The following is a 19,704-nucleotide window of genomic DNA, read 5'->3' on the forward strand; positions in this document are numbered from 1 at the left end:
AGGCAGCCGTCCAAAACCTTAGTCTCGTGCAATAAACGTTCCCTTTGTGATACCTGAAAGGAGAGTGAAAAACGGAAAGTAAGAAAGAAAGAAGAGGGAAAAATAAGTTTAAAGAAAAGCGAAATCTATAGATTGAGTTAATAGAGTGTATATGAAAGAGTGAAGGAGGAGAAGGTTTAGGAATTCAAAGAATTCGAAAACGCAGACCATCATAGGATGGCTGCTGGGTCCCTAAAAGGTATAGTTTGCATGTCCGGTCTTGTCAACCATCCGCTTTCAATGATAAAGACGTCACCTTAGTTCTTTTACAGATAACCCGGAGAGTGTACTAAAGGATCGGTCACCCAAAAGCCTGGCAATTGGCTCGAGTAAGGGACATGAGATCTTCGATTACCAAGATATCCTAACTTCTCTGTCCCTCTTTGGCTCGGGTAAGCGACAGGAGATCTTCGATTACCAAGATATCCAAACTTCTCTGTCTCTAGTTGGCTTGGGTAAGGGACAGGACTCTCCTGGCTTTTAACAGGAATTCGATTAAAATGCAGAAGTTTCAAAATCTCCACAGAAGGTTCAACATCTCCATTACGACTGCCTCATTATGCAGGAATGCAGACTGAAGTACGTTGTTAAACTCGACTCTTATGACTACGGACTGTCTCAGGAGTCTTTCACTGACAAATTTGGTCGGATTTGTTGTTGTTTCTGTAACAGGGGATGATAGCAATCCCCGAAAGTTGATAATGACTCTGGACATTCCGGATCAAGTTTCGATTGTCATGGAAAGTAGTTGCGATTTTACAAAGCACCGGGTCTTTTAAAAGAGTGTTGCTTTATACAAAATCAAGTATTTTTCTGGACATAACTTTTTTCACGAGTTCTTTTACAAGAGAGCTGCATTATAGAAATTCAAGTCTTATGTTGGACTTGACTTTGCGTATAGAAAGACAGTTTATTTAGGTTTAGTACGTTTAGAAACTACAGCTCTCAGCTACAAAGGCGAACCACCTTTTCTTTTTCCTCGAGTTGACAATCATTGGACGAATGTGACTCGGTTGTTCCGGAGCAAGTTTCGATTGTCATGGAAACGAGTTAATATTTGACAAAGCACCGGAGGTTGAGCATGAAATACACTAAAGAGATCTTGAATCTAATATCAAACAGCCTTAAATAAACATCGATGCCTGTATTATTTCATTTCAATACCACCATTTGTGGCCTCTTAGTTTTCTTATGATTGCAATGATTGCATCACATGATGCTTTGATGATTGTTGGTTTTAAAAGTTGTTGGTTTTAAAAGGTTATCATCAATGTTAAGTTTCTAGTTCTTTCCGTAATCATTTTTAACAAGTTTAATTTCAATTCTAAGATAATATTCCTTGATAAAGTGATGCCATCATCCTGCCACTTTTAATGCAACTATTTGCTTTTGTCACCTTCAATAACTTCTCTATTTGTATATCGAGCTTTTTGTGTTATGTGGAAATATTGTAGATGGGATCTCATCAAATGAGTTCTTTCATCTTACTCATACTCTCTTATTCCTATGCTCCACATTTTTCTAAATGACCTTAAATGTCGAAATATTACAGATGACAACAATATTTGCGTATTCGAATTTGTTCAAGTATAAAGCAATCTTGTTGGAGCGTCTTGAAGTCATGGGACAAATCATGTGACCAGATCGCAAGACTCAATGTTAACACATGACATATCATGTTGTTTTATCTGTATTGATGGATAGTTGGATGAATTCAGTTTAATGTCAGTTTTAGTTACTTGACTCCACCTAATTTCCTTAACATTTACACCACATATATGAGCATATCCAAACGTAAACCCGAAGAAAACTTTAAAGTACTGCTGCCCAATTTAGAACTTTCCTAGATTATTCTAGAACAGTAGCTTATTCGCCTAATTACCTTAGATAATTCGACTCATATTTATTTAAATTTTCTTCAATATTAGTGGTTAATTTTCATTATTAGACCATCAGCATTATGGGTCCAATCTAATACATGTAGATTCTTATAAAATCATACCTATTTTATTGTTGCTGTGCGTTTGTATGTTTCTCTAATCAAGTGTTAAACAATCAACTCTTCGCCCTATTAAATTAAGCCAATGTTGTGTTTATGATGTTCTTGCAACACGAGCGAATCACACACCAACCGTGTATAAAAAAAAACCCCAACAAGAAACTCGACAAAAACAAAAGCCAAATAAAAACAACACCAATAATAGCAGCAGCAACAAAATAAACAGAAACATTCACAGCAACCTAAAATGACACCAACAGCTGCAACCAAGAAAATTTTCTCACACTCCGAACTCTCAATGAAAGAAGACGTAGTAGAGTTGTTAATCAAGTCGTCGTTTAAACCATACACACTGACTGTTAGTCTGTCTGTCTGTCAGCCAGTCAGTTGTTGGGTCTAGTGTAACTGTCAAACTTAAAGTCAGACTTGAGTTTGTAATGCTCAACAGAAGCAATATTCAACGTTCAACATTTTTTGAAGAAAGGGCAGGTGGTAGTTATTAGTAATGTTGTTGTTGTTGTTGGTTTTGTTAAAACTACACTTTGTTTCAGTTGTGTTTTTAATCTTCTCACTCACCATTTGACACTGAGTGTGCCATCAGTGTTACAGTGGCACTAGTGTAAGAAAAAAATGGATTTTGTTTGTAGCATCTAACTAGGGGCAATATTGTGTAGTAGGATTTTAAAGAAACTTTGGGAGAAAAGTGCTTTATTACAAAGACTTGGGGTGAAATCGCCCATCAGGGTTGCGGACCCAGACTGAAAAACCAGCAGAGCTAATAACACTTCCTTCCTTAAGTAACCGAAATTTCCTCACCAAGGTCATTGATGAATTAATCTTCAATAATATTAAGGATCAGAAATATCATCAATACTACACAAAAAGCCTCCTTCATAGTATCAGCATCAGTTCAATTCATTTGTTTTCTATAACACTTTTTTCCTCTATTACCCGAAAATTCCAAATCAAGTTGACAGCCTAAAAATACAAAAATCCCTACTCTCGCATGTGCGAGAACTTGTCATGTTTTTACCCACTGTACACTTTGTGTATGTTGGTTGCACTATCAGTAACACAAAAAGGATACGACGATCCTAAAAGAAGAATGTGCTTCATTGCATACTAAAAACAACCCCATATGCACGAGATAAATAAAAATTGGAAATTGTGGGAAACTAACTAGCAAAGTGTTTCCCACGATTTGAAATTTTTATAATTTGCTACCTGTCTACCAACAACACAACCACCACCATACCATCATCACCATCACAACTTCTTATATGCAGCACAACAATTAACATTTAAAATTTAAAGCATGAACTATAGCCAAACTTGTAACGTACTTTTTCAACCCCTAAATTTAGTGAAACCAACAAGAACCTGGATCAGTTAGTCTCCTTAAACAAAGTACTCTATAACAAACTATGCTCTCTTATCTTGTGTTTAGCTTGCATGCAGAGAGCGTGCGTTGAGCACGAGTAAATTTTTGTGTGTCCTGGGACACGTGTGGCTATATAAACGTGTCGTACTCTGTGATGCAACATCATTCACTGTTCATACGTTTAAGTATCAACATCAACTCAATTCAACGCTTTAAATTTTTATATATTTTTAAAAACAATTTTTACAAAAATGGCAACCAAATACGAAATGTCAAAAACTTATCAATACCGTAAGGTCATGAAACCTTTATTGGAACGCAAACGTCGTGCTCGCATCAACAAGTGTCTCGATGATTTGAAAGACTTGATGGCCGAATGTTTCCAAAGCAATAGTGAAAACAATGTTAAATTTGAAAAGGCTGACATCTTGGAAGTAACCGTTCAACATTTGCGCAAATTGAAGCAGCAAAAAGAGCAAATCGCCCACAACAATGTAGCTGCTCAGCAAAGTTTCCGTTCCGGTTACATACAAGCCGCAAATGAAGTGTCCCGTCCCGCTGCATGGCCACCTTACCCAAGGTTGATGTACAATTCGGTACTAAGCTTATGACTCATTTGGGTTTACGTCTCAGCCAATTGGAAGCTCCCCAAGAAATACCCACAGCTGTCAACAGCCCACTATCAGTAACCTGCTCCACTCCTCATTCATCAATTAGCCTCTACAGTCCAGTATCCAGTGGTTATGCCAGCGATAGTGATTACTCACGTTCATCTCCTGCTCTTTCACAACCCCAGGGACTTTTGCAACAAGTATCCTCTACTCCAGTCTGGCGTCCTTGGTAAATTGTGCTAAAATTATCATCATCAGCATAAAAAAAAACAAACCAATACCAGTAGTGCACTTGAGTTCTTCCATTACATTAACGATCTCGTTTAGTATTTAAGATTTTATTATTTTTTTTATATAATTAATTTAATATTTGTTAAACTATTATTAGGATTTATTTTTTTATTGTTTTCCACATGTAGTAGCTTTACATAATCCAACTGTGATAGGGTAGCGATTTTTATTATTATTATTTCACTCAATTTATCATAATTAATGATATACAATTACTTGTATGTATAAAAGAAGAAAAAAAAACTATACAAAATATAACTCATTATATATAAAAAACAAACATATAAATGGTCTTTATTTATTTTTTCTTAACTACAAAACAATTACATGGAACAGGAAATAAGAACTAGTTCTCAGTTCTTGCTTAAGCTGTAATTATCACAATTATGGCAAAAGGATATAATAATGATGGCATGTAATTACAAGCTCATCAAAATAAATTGTACTCGTTTGCGGTAGAAGATGGAAATCTATATTTAATTGGTATTGGTAAATGATTGCTACTGAGATTCTGTTAGGTTCGAGGAGTTGCCAGGTATTCGTGTTGAACGGAAATACTTGAAATAACGGATATTTTTTTTAATTTATTTCAAAACGGATTTTTCTAAATGAAGTGTAAACATTAAAAACATATCATTAACTTAAAAAAACACGTAAATCATTGCTACTTAGATTCAAAGAGTTGCCAGGTATTTGAGTGTAGTAAAACATTTGAAATAACGGACATTTTTGTTTAGTATTTTAAACCTGATTTTTTTCAAATTGGATTTAAAACTGCATAAACTATTATCAAATGAAAAACACTTTTATGGAATACTACAAATTTAGCTGGAATACCGTCGCCACTGCGGTAATAACTAATACAATGACAAACGTACACCAGAACTATTGACTAGAATCCGGGAAGAAATTTCGAGGTTGACAAAATCTTTGGACGATCTTTAAGACTTAGAGTGCGTTTCAATTGTAATTGTTGCAGCTACAGAGACCATGGAAAGAAAATGAGGAAATAGTTATTCATCTTAATGAAATAAGACACAGACTCCTGAACGAACGTATACTGCACGATCTATCTAAGGTATTGGGACTAGACTGTTTGACCTTATTAGATACCACAGTATAACAAATATAGTATTAATATCATTGAGTGTCGTGGTATTATCCAAACGCAGTAATATCGACTCTACTTGCGTGCAATGAACTATGAAATCAATCCAGTGTTAATGTAGTAACGATTCTTCGATCCTCAAGAATAATACTTGCTCATCGATCAGTTCTAGATCACTTTTATATAAACAAAATGTGAGAATGATTTCTTTGCATTACTCGAAACTTTTTTGAAAATATTGTTGCGAAATTGTACTTGAATTCAAATATAACGATTTTAAGGCCTGATTTAAAAGTAGCATAATGCTTTCAAATAACAGTGCTGTAATAGCAAACTGTAACATATCTGTGGGCATTATTAACATTGAATAAAAGCTTTCAGTTGACCATTGATCGTAAGTTGGCAACGCTGTATTCGAATTCGAACTTTGACAGTTAAAGAGCAATCTAGAATATTCGAGTGCAGATGGCAGTGTTATAAATAGTGGCAGAGGTTGCAGTCGTGAGTGAGTTTATCAGAGACGATTTTCGAATAAACATCAACTGAGTGCCTTAAAGTGTGTTGAGTTTTTCAAGTAAATAAACGTGTATAAAAAAACACTGAATTACTATTTAATTCTGTTGTTGTACATTTTAAATAAATAAAGAGTTGTTACAATTTTCAAACTACTAAACGGCTTTTATTTGCAATCAAAGGTATCCGGTTTATTTAAAGGAAATAAACCAAACGTTTTGAAAAGGTTAAAACGTAACAATATGAACGAACTATTTGACTATTTGACTTTATTAGACACGTCAGAGTAGCATACATAGTCTTGATCTTATTGAGTGTCGTGGTAATATCCAAGCGTAGTCATATTGACTCGACATAATTGTTTGCATGCAGTGAACCATCAAATCTATCCAGTCTTAATGTAGTAACGATTCTTTGATCCTCAAGGATAATCTTTGTTCTTCGATGAGTTCTAGATCACTTTGAAATGTCGCAACAGATCTGATAAACAAACTTTAAGAAGGATATTGTTCCGTTTTTACCTTTTAAAAATGGTGGTTTATTTCCTTTGAAAAACCGGATACTTTTGATTGCAAATAATGTCCCAAGAGATCTGATAAACAAACTTTAAGAAGGATATAGTTACATTTTTACCTTTTAAAAACGGTGGTTTTTTTCGTTTAAAAAACCGGATACTTTTGATTGCAAATAAAAGCAAAAATTGCAACAACTCTTTATATATTAAAATATACAACAACAGCAGTTTAAATAGTCACTATATTTTAATACACACATTTATAATGCACACACTTAAATTACACTTTATAATGTACAAGACAGTTGATGTTCATTCGAGTAGCCTCGATTGTTCTTAACGGACAAAGCTCTAGAATACTCGAATTCTAGGGCTTACAATGTCAATGTTAGCAGCTTAAACATATAAACATTTTCCATACTTACAAACAATGCTAATAACTAAATGCTATCAACATTATTGATAAGTAGAAGCTTCTACTGATGGACATGTTTATAAACATGATGAATATTGCTGGCAGTCGCTACAGACCATTGAATTCAAATCGCAAATGCAAATTCGTAACAATATCTGATGAAATCAATTGCACTCTCATAAGATTTTCAAATCATTGTCTTATGCAGCAGTTCTTCATAAACAATTTAAATTTCCCTATGAAATCTTCATAGGGAATCAGTGGTAATCACATTGATTACCACTGATGACTGATAACTGTCTAAATGAACTTAGTACTCAATGATTTTGAAATGTTAAGCATCTCGTTTATTAATACAACACAGTTTTCGGTTTGCCCAAAATAATTTTCAAATACTGCACAAGACTCAGTCATAGAATTTGTTAAGAACTCTTTTTACCATTAAGATTTTAAACTTGTCCCTTAAACAAACCACGATGACTTAAAGATATTTTGCAGCTGGAATGATTCCTTATTATTAACTCTTCTTTTTCCCTACATACTAAAAAATTTAAATATTAATGACACATTATTAATCCAATTTTGTAATCAATATCCATGATTTTACCATACGATAAATGAAATTGTTCCAGTTATATGCCTTGAGAAATGCAGCAAGTATCCTCTGTGGACAGTAATACCTCCATATATTTCACTGTGAAGTTCTAGATATATTAAATGAGCGGCGAAGGCCAGTCAGATGTATTTAGCCTCTATAAAAAGTCTAATTTAGTAGCTGTCAAATAATTTGTTCCTTACTCAATTGAGTCATTGTTTCCTGTATATATCATAATTTTCATTCTAATTAGGATTAGTATAGAGTCTGCAGAAGATTGAAAAACATTCCTATAGCAAATTTTCGCCTTTTTAAACATAAACGAAAATGTAATTTAGGTGGAAATACAGAATCTCCAAATGAGGTTCTTTTAAAATCCAAGATGTTTCCATTCACAAAACTATTCCATCAACTATTATCTATTCGCAAGCAGTAATATATCCTTAATCCGTTATACAACTTTGACTATTTCATAATACAAGGGATCTATTAGAGGAGCAGGGTCCCTCTGACCTACTCACCCGCTATGTTCTTCGTCGAATAATTTATCTAGTACTCAGTGGAGACATTCGATTTTATCAATAACAATTGACGGCAATTTCAATCTTATGATGGTTACACCGCCTGTCGGATTATCATGTAACTAATTTTATTGTAGACTGACATCTGCCGGAGTTTTATTGAAGTACTTTCTTTTTCACAATTCGTATCAGTTTGTGTATTAAATCCACAATTACTTATCCAATACTTGGGATATTGAAAAATCATTTATACTGCAATGAAAAGTATTAGGAGACATAAGAGAGAATTGAATGGAGAAGAGAGTTGAATGGCAATCAATACAGGATTCTCCACATTTAAAGTTGTCTGCCAACTTGATATAATTACTATCATGCCATCACAAAGTATCCCAAATCCACAAACGCTTTCTGTCGGATACATCTTTAAGCCAATAGTGCTACACTTAAAATTCCAGGTTGGAAATACATTCATAGGAAAGTGCTAATTAAACATTTTATTCAAAGCTTATTCTCATGAGGGTGTCAACAATCTAAAATTCATCAACATCAGAATAACCCAGCCAGCAAAATTGTTCTGTCCTTTGCAGGAGTTTTAGGTCTGTTCCTTGATATTGTACAAAAAGCAAAGTGACGAAAATTCACTATTGAAATTGAATTCCTGAATATCGAAAACACAAATTATACAGATATGAATCAGCTGGTTTTAGAAGAAAAATAACAAAAGAATATATCAAAATTGTTGTGGTTTGAAAAGAGGGACAAATATATTTCACACTAGTTTCCTATTGAAATTATAATTTTTCTCTCGCTCTGCAAATCACAACCATTGAAAACTTTTTTTGACAACTGTCTTGTTTCATATCTGTAATAATCTGTGATCGAAAACTTTCGTTCGTCTGAGTTTGACATTCTAGACACTCATAATAATTTATACTTATTTGAAATATTACAGCAAGCCATTTAATATAATTTAAATTAAAATATTTCAGGTGTTAAAGGCACCAACAGACATAACGATGATATTATTACAGCTATCGACAATACGGATTATTGCACCAGTTCCGCATCATTTAGTTATCTGAACTTAATAAAATTAAAAAATATACTTGAGGTTAAGCAATTGTTTGTGCATTTAACTAGAGACTTTGGAATATATTCCAATGAACAACTGTTCGATTAATTGAATGTAAAGTGAAATCTAACGTACAGAATAGTAGTAAGATCCAAAGAGGAAATTCTCCAATTTCGAGGAATTTAAATGATGTCAGGGTAATTCGTGTGTTGTTGAGAGGCAATCAATTTCAATAGTATTCATATGGGAAAATACTCAGCAAATCGCTTTCGTAGTAGCAATGCTTTTTTCATGTGTTAAAGGGAACTCTTAAACAATTCGAATCAGTTTCGCTTATTTTTCATTGTGTAAACTTAACAATGTTTCGAGGACAGTTTTCAAAAGATCTTAATTGGAAACTATATTGTCAAATTAACAATAGTCGATGGAAAACGTTTGTCTAATTGAAACAAATATTAGTTAAATCTGGAGAAAATCTTGTATGAATTAGCAATAAAACAACAGCAGTGTTTTCAGAGAGGAAGCTGGCTACTGATTTGCTGATTTGAAAAGTAATAAAATCTCCTAAATGAATATGAAATTAAAGAAACACGTTGCATGTTATCATTAATCTAGTGCAAAAATGGCATTGACATAATTCGCTAACCCAACCTGATCGATGGGCAGAATAGGTACTTGAAACGCCTAATTGAAAACGAATTGAAAACAGGTTGCATGTTATCATTAATCTAGTGCAAAAATGACGTTGATGTAATTCGTTAACCTAATCAGGCTGAGACGCCACACAGAGGGATGGCTTCATACATTTTTTTGCAAAAATTATAAGGAGTGGTCGTAGAGCGCTGAAATTTGGTACCGATAATTATATGGACCAAACTAAGAAAACAATTAAATTTTATCAAAATCGACCACGCCCACTGCCCATACAATCCAAATAGATTTTTTCGCATAAAATTTTTTCTATCGAAGCAAAAGTCTAGAAATTTGGTACATACATTTATTGATACAAAAAAGTTAAATCGGTAACGCCCACCGCCCACGAAACCCATACATAGATAAGAATTTTTTGGATATTTCGTTTATTATTCGACAAAAAATGTGAAGTTTTCATCCTGTTCCGAAAACTTCCGAAAACTATTTTTTCTTATAATCGAAACAAGACAAACCCACATTTCATTTTATTATAAAAACTGCTTGGGGGAAAGTGGGGCTACATTTTTTTTCTCCATGGAAAATCAAAAATAAAATAATTTTTAGAGGCTTATAAATATGGCCATATCTTCATAACGGTTTATGATATCCCCATAATTTTTTTTTGTATTTGTGGAGAAATGCTATATTTTTCGAATATGTTAAAGTTAAATGGTATTATTAGGAAAATTATACATAAATAAACCACTGAATTGCTTGAAAATATAAGTAAATTTTTGCTTAACACCCTTGCATGGACTTTACTTAAATTTTAAAAAAAAAAAAAAAAAAATTCTTAAATCTATCAGTGTACATTTCATCTTTAAACATTTATCTACAAAACTGCATCATTTGATTTTTGAAATTAAGTGTTTAAAAAATTGACTTTTTGACACCAAAATTCCTCTGTGCTCCATCTCTTCCTCATTATGACAACATCTACAATATTCGTTGAACTGTAGATCCAGTCTTATAACATGTGTTCCTATAATAGTTAATACCGTTAACCTTATCTGCTCGTGACGGAATCTAGAAATTATATTCGCATCATATCGATCAAATCAATCCAGAAATAGCTCAATATTAGGACCACAAGCTTAAAACAGTTTCTGTTGGACAAGCGTTTTACAGTTTATAAGAGGAATGCCAGGAAAAGGGTCATTTGCCCTCATCGATGTCTAAATTATGTTCGAGTAATTCGTGGGTATTGAAAAGCAATTTGCTTGGCAGACTGCCTGGCCTAGTATGGCTCTTGTGAGTTTTAAATATTGAGAGTAAGATCACATAAATCAAATTATTTGTTTGTAAATTTAAAAATCTCTAAACTGTAAAGGTTACCTAACAAATGATTCCTCAATTGCCCCCCTCCATCAATTTTGATCTTTCACCCCTCGTAGCCCAAACCAAGTTCAGCAACAAGTTTACCACATTATTAAAGAAATAAATCGATAAATTACTTTTGAATCAATACTTCATATACAATTAAATACATAACATAAATACTTGGGCATATAGCCCTCAACCTAAATGCATACAACGTAAGTAGTCAAATGTACTAGAATTTTAAATGGAAATTACTTCAGACACACTTAACACACGAGATTAACAAACAATTTACAGGCAATAAGAAGCCAACAACAAGCACGACCCATTAAAATGCAACATCAACAACAAACACAACAACAACAACACACAGGAACGCAAAACAACTGCAACACTCACAAAGAAAAAAAAAAGGACAATAAGGAATAATAATTAAATAAAAATTTTCTCACGGTTCAGGACTGTAAAAACGAAGGGAAGATAAAAACAAAAACTATACTCTACTATACTAAAGAAAAACCAAACAATCAATGAATGACTGACTGTTGGGTATGAATGGAAGGATGAATGGTTGGTTTGTTGCTTGCTTGGATATTTTAAAATCCTTGGCATACAAAAACAACAGCAGCAGCAAACCAGCAACAATCAAGGTAAGAAACAGGCGAACAGACAGACAGACACTTAATACACTCCTTAGCAAAGTGGTCAGAGGGGACTACTATGGACAATCTGATTAACTAAACCAAACCAAACTGAACTGAACCATACTACAACAACAGACATGAATTAAGAAGCAACAAGAAGAAATTTGATGATTCTGAACAGAATGATATCATGATCTTATTTATTCTACTTTTACTTCTTCTGCTTACACTCTGGCAAAATGTACGAAATAGTGACAGCTGCAAAATAATCCTTACAACAACAAAAGGAATGAACGAACAAACGCATGTGTTTGTCGTTTCAAATTGTCGAACACAACAGAAAAAAACACCGTGTGAGAAACTTAGTTTCAACCAAGTTCCCACGGCCACGAGCCATAAGTTTTTTTATACAAAAAAAAAAACATCTTATAGTTAAACAACAACAACAAGAGAAAATGTTTTAAGGATGATGATTGCAGCTGCAGCTGCTTCATACACACACAATACACTACAATACATGTAGATGGATGACTCAAAAAGGAAATACTCTTTCACTAAACATACAGTTTACAATACAGCAACAACAATGGGAGCACCATGAGGGTAAAATCACATTAAGAGAGAGCAAATAGAGTATTTATGTTAAATAGGGATGAAATTCTTTAAATTTAAGTACTTTTTTTTAACAGTTCAAAGAGTTGATTCAAAAAGAAGTACCTGATGATAAAATAACTAATTTCAAAGCACAAATTCTTATCAAAAAAAAAACTTCATCTTCAAGAACAAAATCGCAAAAACTTAAAAAAAATCAATTTTTTACCTTTTTTTCCTGTTCAGGTTCATAGGTAGCAAACTGTTCAAAATTCAAGGAAACAATCAACTACAAAAATGTACCTAAGATCTCAATAAAGAACTTTCTAGAACATATGAACATACTACACAAAGAAAACAGATTCGTGATAGCAACCGAATTTGTTGCCAATCGAATGATTCTACCTTAGTGACCGAATATTACAGTTGTGGCTACGAAATTTTAAAAGGTGTAACAGAAGTTTGGTTGCGTTAACCGAAATTCTTGTTTGTCAACTGACTTTCTGTTAATAGAACCAAAAAATTCCATGTGTGCAACCGAATCATTCGATTGGCAACAAATTCGGTTGCTATCACGAATCTGTTTTCTCTTAACAAAGTTTAGGTAGGTCAATATAAGTTAGTAAGAAAAAACTAAAGGAATTAAATGTTTGGGGCCTTAAACTATTAAATTATTATAAACTAAAGCATACTTTTAGGCAGCTTTAAAAATTTTTTTTGCGATTTTGATCCTGAAAATTAAGTTTTTTTGATTTGGTATGTTCACAATTTTTGTTCTTTATGACAAGGGCTACAACTTTGCCTCAGAGAGTAAATCAAAATTCCGAACGGTTTGCAAGATATGAGCCTGAGAAAATGATCACTTTGTTGTAAATATGACTCCGAGGTCCCAAATATTTGGGGGCCCATAAAAAATGCATGACTTTGGTCTTTTATCACAAACTGGTGTCCGTATATGGTTATATTTCCATGACTTAAAAAACGCAGTGTTATTATATACTTATTTAACGCATCACTTTCTAATAGTTAATGGTTTGTTTAAATTCGGCAGCAGATCCAACATTTCTAATTATAGAGGTTTAGCTAAATTGAGCGTTATTAACCTAATTTTTTTTAATACAATATTGTCTGAAATCCAATCACTTCAAGTTGCATCATTTCTGTCTCCATTCCAACATGAGTTTAGAAAAGTATATTCAGCTACCACTAATCTATCATTTCAGTGATAACTTCTTTTTATTCCGGCTTACAAACTGAAGGTGAATCATGACCGTCTATTGTATAAATTAGACTAACTTGGTCTTCCATCTGTATTCCCTAAATGGATTTTCACGTATCTTAAAAACCGGCATTAATGTGTTTAAATCAGAGACTATAAGTCAAAAACTATTCATGTTATATCTGGAGTCCCTCAAGGTAGCCATTTGGATGAAGTATTGTTATTAATATTCATTAATCTCCCACAGAATCAAAATTTTTGAAAATAAATCTGACATTTCTAAACGGTTAGTCCGATCGGTCGAAACGTGGGCGTGGCCAAGGAGTATTCGACTTTAAGTTATTTAAATGGGCCCTACAAATGCTCCAAGGGAATCCTGCAATTCCTAAAAATTGGAGCGAAAATACCAAAAATGGTATTTTTTACAATTTTCTACATAGGGTCCACATTTCCTTCGGGGCTGGGAAAATACTTTGGGGATAAATAGTGAACACATCAAAGTTTCCAAAACTGCTTTCGGTTTTCTGATCCCTGCTTTGGGATTTAAGAACATGTGGTCCAAAGTTGAAATTTTTTATAAAAAACTAGCATTTACTAATGTTAGTTCATCAAGTTTCTCCAACCCTGCCTGTTCTTATTTATTTGCAAATAAAATATCTAAATTTGTACTGCATACTTTAGGGGCTTTTTTATTACAGTTGACTGGAGTCAAAAAAGCCGGTTTTAGCCGTAATTTTTTTTCTTTACAAACCATCTCCTGAAAATTTCGAATCCAATAAAAAAAAAATCAGCCAAATCGCTCCAGCCGTTCTCACGTGATGACATTACATACATGGACCATTTAATTTTTATATATATAGATAGATAGGTCAAATTCCGATGGGCATAGGGTCGACATATTCGAAAAATAGGACATGTTTTTTATACCAAAATATTCTCCGTAAAGACGCCTTACAGAACAACATAAAATTGTTATATGTTTTTAAAAAAAGTTTTGTTTTTAATAAAAAAAACAGCAAAAATATACTATTTTTTTAATTTTTAAATTAAAAATCGTTTATTTTTGTATCCATAATTGATATTGCTCTGAAATCTTTTGTATATTATTGCTAATTTAGTTGTCTAACCAACAACAAACATTCGAGTCCCTTCGGTCCAAAAGTACGACCTATATTTTTAAAAAAGAGGACCAAAGTAGGGCAAAATTTTAAAATTTAAATTTTGAAATGTCTATAACATGGAAATTATAAGAGACCTAGCCGTGCGCTTTCCAAAAATATAAAAATCTTTGAAATCGAATGGGAAAAATGGCACGTGTTTAAACATTTTATATGTCGAAGGTACCCTATTTTGAGCCCCTACAGCACCGCCCCTGGATCATTTGTAAACCACATTTTAATAATTTGAACTCAAATTCTCCTTGTCTATGTCCACATCAAATTTTATCACGAGCGCACCAGCCGTTTAGAAATGCCAGATTTATTTCCAACAAATTTTGATACTGCCCTACTGTGAATCCTACATTATGAATTCCAAAATATTAATGTATGTCAATGACTTAAGCTCTTCCTTAGCTTAAGCCACTACAACCAATGTTCCTTACTTCAATCAGATCTGAACAATTTCAGCCAATGGTGTAATAGGAATTTAGTAAATCTGAGTTTGATAAAATGAAGTCCAACTTGATAAAGATGAAAAAATATCACATTTTGCAGACTATAATTAAGGCCAAACGAGTATAATTTTTCATCAAAGGCTTGAGAAAAGAATTTGATGATCCTGAGAGACCAATTTTAGAATATGCTTATGCTTATCCATATAAACAAAACTGAATCCGTTCAAAAACAATTTCTTTCTTTTAAGTCAAAAGTAATTCTTCATAAGTACTTTTAGTTACACAAAAGTACTTTTCCGACAACAATTAAGCTATAGTGCTGTTATAAAACCAACAATACACATCCCTTATACATGAATTGTATCAAACTATACAATAAACGGGTAAAAATGTGTCTCATTAATTCCTTAAACAGAGAGAGAGAGAGCAACCCTAACTGAACCAACAGCAGTAAGAGTATAAAAGGACTGCTGTTAGTTGAGTAGGACATCATTCACTAAACCACCACACAAGAGTAAACATCTCTTCAGTTTACATTTCTACAAGGAATCTAAAAAAAGAAAACAACACACACAAACAACATGTCCAACATGGAATACGCAACAAAAACTGAAATCTACCAAAAAATCAAGAAACCTTTATTGGAACGTCAGCGACGTGCTCGCATCAACAAGTGCCTGGATGGCCTTAAGCAATTAATGGTCGATTTGAATGGCAATAGAAAAATTTTACGCATGGATAAGGCTGAGATGTTGGAAACCACCATTGTCTACCTTAGACAACATGTCAAACAACAAAAACAGCAAACCCCACAAATTCCCATGGATTCATTCCGCAACGGTTACATGAATGCTGTTAATGAGGTGTCACGTGTTTTGGCTTCTACTCCTGGCATGACTGTTGAAATGGGCAAATCTGTTATGACACATTTGGGTCGTTCTTACAATAGATTACAGCAAGAACATGAACAAAGAGAGCTGCAGCAACAACAACACCAAATGCAACCCTTGACTATTGACTGTCCTTTGAGTCCCGCTTCCTCTGGTTATCACAGTGATGATAATGATTCACCAGCAGTATCCCCAGCAATTTCTCCTAAACCTGTCTGGAGACCTTGGTAAATAATCAAGAACCAAACAAAAAACTGCTTAAGAATATTTCAAACCGAAAATTCTACTCAACTACTGTGATCTTCTTCATCAAGAAATAATAAACAAAACCCTCAACTGTGATAATCGCCAACTGTGATACAAACAAAACAAAAAAAAACCCTAGAATTAAATAACCAAAACGTACAAAATATAAAAATATTACAAAACAAATAAATAATTATATTACAAAAACAAACTTTTTTTGTCTTTTCTTTTTAATTTTCTCAAACATTTATTATCGCATTATAATTGCTGTTGACAAACATTGATGATCAAACATTACAAAAGATCATTTCGCACTTGATCAACAAGAGGGTATTATCTCAAAATTTTTAAAATTTCCCTTTGTTCAAGAAATCAACTAACAACATCAATATCTATCTACTGTAAAAATTTCAACGTATTCCGATTACTCTTTCATCTCGAAAACAACATTTGAGACCATTTTCGTGATAATGTAGTGACTACTTTTATACAACAAAAAGGTATTATTTTGAGTTAATACAAAAGTTGAAATAGAAATGCATCGTATATTTTCATATAAAAGGAATTATTTTGAGTTGAGCCTTTATTCCAGTTAAAAATAATCAAATTATTTTATTTATATTTGGTTGTATTTTGAGTTGATACTGTTTTGTTGATAAAATTTGTTTTACTTTATGATTTTAATTCGAAATGTGACTCTTTTTATAATAAAATTGTTCACATTTTTTCAGAAAAATGGTATTAACTCAAAAAACAGATTTTGTTTGCAATAATTGGGAAAATTTAAAAGAAAAACAATGTAATTTTATTTTTAAATGGAATTTATATACTATTATGTATTCAAATTTTCAAAGTCTCTTAAAATGTAACAACAAACAGTTTTTATCATCTACTGAAAATTTTAAAATTTTGAGTTAATACCCTCTTGTTGATCATGTGCGATTTGTTGTAAGACAAAGACAATTGAAAATTGCATGTACAAAAAACATCACTCTTTAATTTGGGAAATATCAGTGATCACAGATTTTCATTATTTTCGCTCTAAACCTCTTAATTAACGAAATATACGCAATTTTAGTTATTTTGGAATTGTGCACTAAAAAATTGATTTTGGTTGATCACAGATTTTCATTATTTTCGCTCTAAACCTCTTAATTAACGAAATATACGCAATTTTAGTTATTTTGGAATTGTGCACTAAAAAATTGATTTTGGTTGGGAAATATCAGTGATCACAGATTTTCATTATTTTCGCTCTAAACCTCTTAATTAACGAAATATACGCAATTTTAGTTATTTTGGAATTGTGCACTAAAAAACTGATTTTGGTTGGGAAATATCAGTGATCACAGATTTTCATTATTTTCGCTCTAAACCTCTTAATTAACGAAATATACGCAATTTTAGTTATTTTGGAATTGTGCACTAAAAAACTGATTTTGGTTGGGAAATATCAGTGATCACAGATTTTCATTATTTTCGCTCTAAACCTCTTAATTAACGAAATATACGCAATTTTAGTTATTTTGGAATTGTGCACTAAAAAACTGATTTTGGTTGGGAAATATCAGTGATCACAGATTTTCATTATTTTCGCTCTAAACCTCTTAATTAACGAAATATACGCAATTTTAGTTATTTTGGAATTGTGCACTAAAAAACTGATTTTGGTTGGGAAATATCAGTGATCACAGATTTTCATTATTTTCGCTCTAAACCTCTTAATTAACGAAATATACGCAATTTTAGTTATTTTGGAATTGTGCACTAAAAAATTGATTTTGGTTGGGAAATATCAGTGATCACAGATTTTCATTATTTTCGCTCTAAACCTCTTAATTAACGAAATATACGCAATTTTAGTTATTTTGGAATTGTGCACTAAAAAATTGATTTTGGTTGGGAAATATCAGTGATCACAGATTTTCATTATTTTCGCTCTAAACCTCTTAATTAACGAAATATACGCAATTTTAGTTATTTTGGAATTGTGCACTAAAAAATTGATTTTTGTTGGGAAATATCAGTGATCACAGATTTTCATTATTTTCATTATTTTCGCTCTAAACCTCTTAATTAACGAAATATAAGCAATTTTAGTTATTTTGGAATTGTGCACTAAAAAATTGATTTTGGTTGGGAAATATCAGTGATCACAGATTTTCATTATTTTCGCTCTAAACCTCTTAATTAACGAAATATACGCAATTTTAGTTATTTTGGAATTGTGCACTAAAAAACTGATTTTGGTTGGGAAATATCAGTGATCACAGATTTTCATTATTTTCGCTCTAAACCTCTTAATTAACGAAATATACGCAATTTTAGTTATTTTGGAATTGTGCACTAAAAAACTGATTTTGGTTGGGAAATATCAGTGATCACAGATTTTCATTATTTTCGCTCTAAACCTCTTAATTAACGAAATATACGCAATTTTAGTTATTTTGGAATTGTGCACTAAAAAACTGATTTTGGTTGGGAAATATCAGTGATCACAGATTTTCATTATTTTCGCTCTAAACCTCTTAATTAACGAAATATACGCAATTTTAGTTATTTTGGAATTGTGCACTAAAAAATTGATTTTTGTTGGGAAATATCAGTGATCACAGATTTTCATTATTTTCATTATTTTCGCTCTAAACCTCTTAATTAACGAAATATAAGCAATTTTAGTTATTTTGGAATTGTGCACTAAAAAATTGATTTTGGTTGGGAAATATCAGTGATCACAGATTTTCATTATTTTCGCTCTAAACCTCTTAATTAACGAAATATACGCAATTTTAGTTATTTTGGAATTGTGCACTAAAAAACTGATTTTGGTTGGGAAATATCAGTGATCACAGATTTTCATTATTTTCGCTCTAAACCTCTTAATTAACGAAATATACGCAATTTTAGTTATTTTGGAATTGTGCACTAAAAAACTGATTTTGGTTGGGAAATATCAGTGATCACAGATTTTCATTATTTTCGCTCTAAACCTCTTAATTAACGAAATATACGCAATTTTAGTTATTTTGGAATTGTGCACTAAAAAACTGATTTTGGTTGGGAAATATCAGTGATCACAGATTTTCATTATTTTCGCTCTAAACCTCTTAATTAACGAAATATACGCAATTTTAGTTATTTTGGAATTGTGCACTAAAAAATTGATTTTTGTTGGGAAATATCAGTGATCACAGATTTTCATTATTTTCATTATTTTCGCTCTAAACCTCTTAATTAACGAAATATAAGCAATTTTAGTTATTTTGGAATTGTGCACTAAAAAATTGATTTTGGTTGGGAAATATCAGTGATCACAGATTTTCATTATTTTCGCTCTAAACCTCTTAATTAACGAAATATACGCAATTTTAGTTATTTTGGAATTGTGCACTAAAAAACTGATTTTGGTTGGGAAATATCAGTGATC

General features: G+C 32.3%; 2 protein-coding genes across 2 annotated transcripts; both read left to right on the plus strand.

Annotated features, from left to right (window-relative positions):
* Positions 1–3,670: 3,670 nt before the first annotated feature.
* E(spl)m7-HLH (Enhancer of split m7, helix-loop-helix) lies at positions 3,671–4,609 on the plus strand. Its single transcript, XM_065515776.1, is given in 2 exon segments — positions 3,671–3,967; positions 3,970–4,609. Coding segments are annotated over 2 exon segments (591 nt in total). The 3' UTR covers positions 4,264–4,609.
* An 11,042-nt stretch (positions 4,610–15,651) lies between these two features.
* On the plus strand, positions 15,652–16,488 carry LOC135963794 (enhancer of split m8 protein-like). The gene has a single exon (XM_065515779.1). It carries the CDS (start codon positions 15,723–15,725, stop codon positions 16,260–16,262), a length of 540 nt encoding a protein of 179 aa, XP_065371851.1. The 5' UTR covers positions 15,652–15,722; the 3' UTR covers positions 16,263–16,488.
* Positions 16,489–19,704: the final 3,216 nt, after the last annotated feature.

Source organism: Calliphora vicina, chromosome 1 (assembly GCF_958450345.1).
Source record: "Calliphora vicina chromosome 1, idCalVici1.1, whole genome shotgun sequence".
Classification (NCBI taxonomy): domain Eukaryota; kingdom Metazoa; phylum Arthropoda; class Insecta; order Diptera; family Calliphoridae; genus Calliphora; species Calliphora vicina.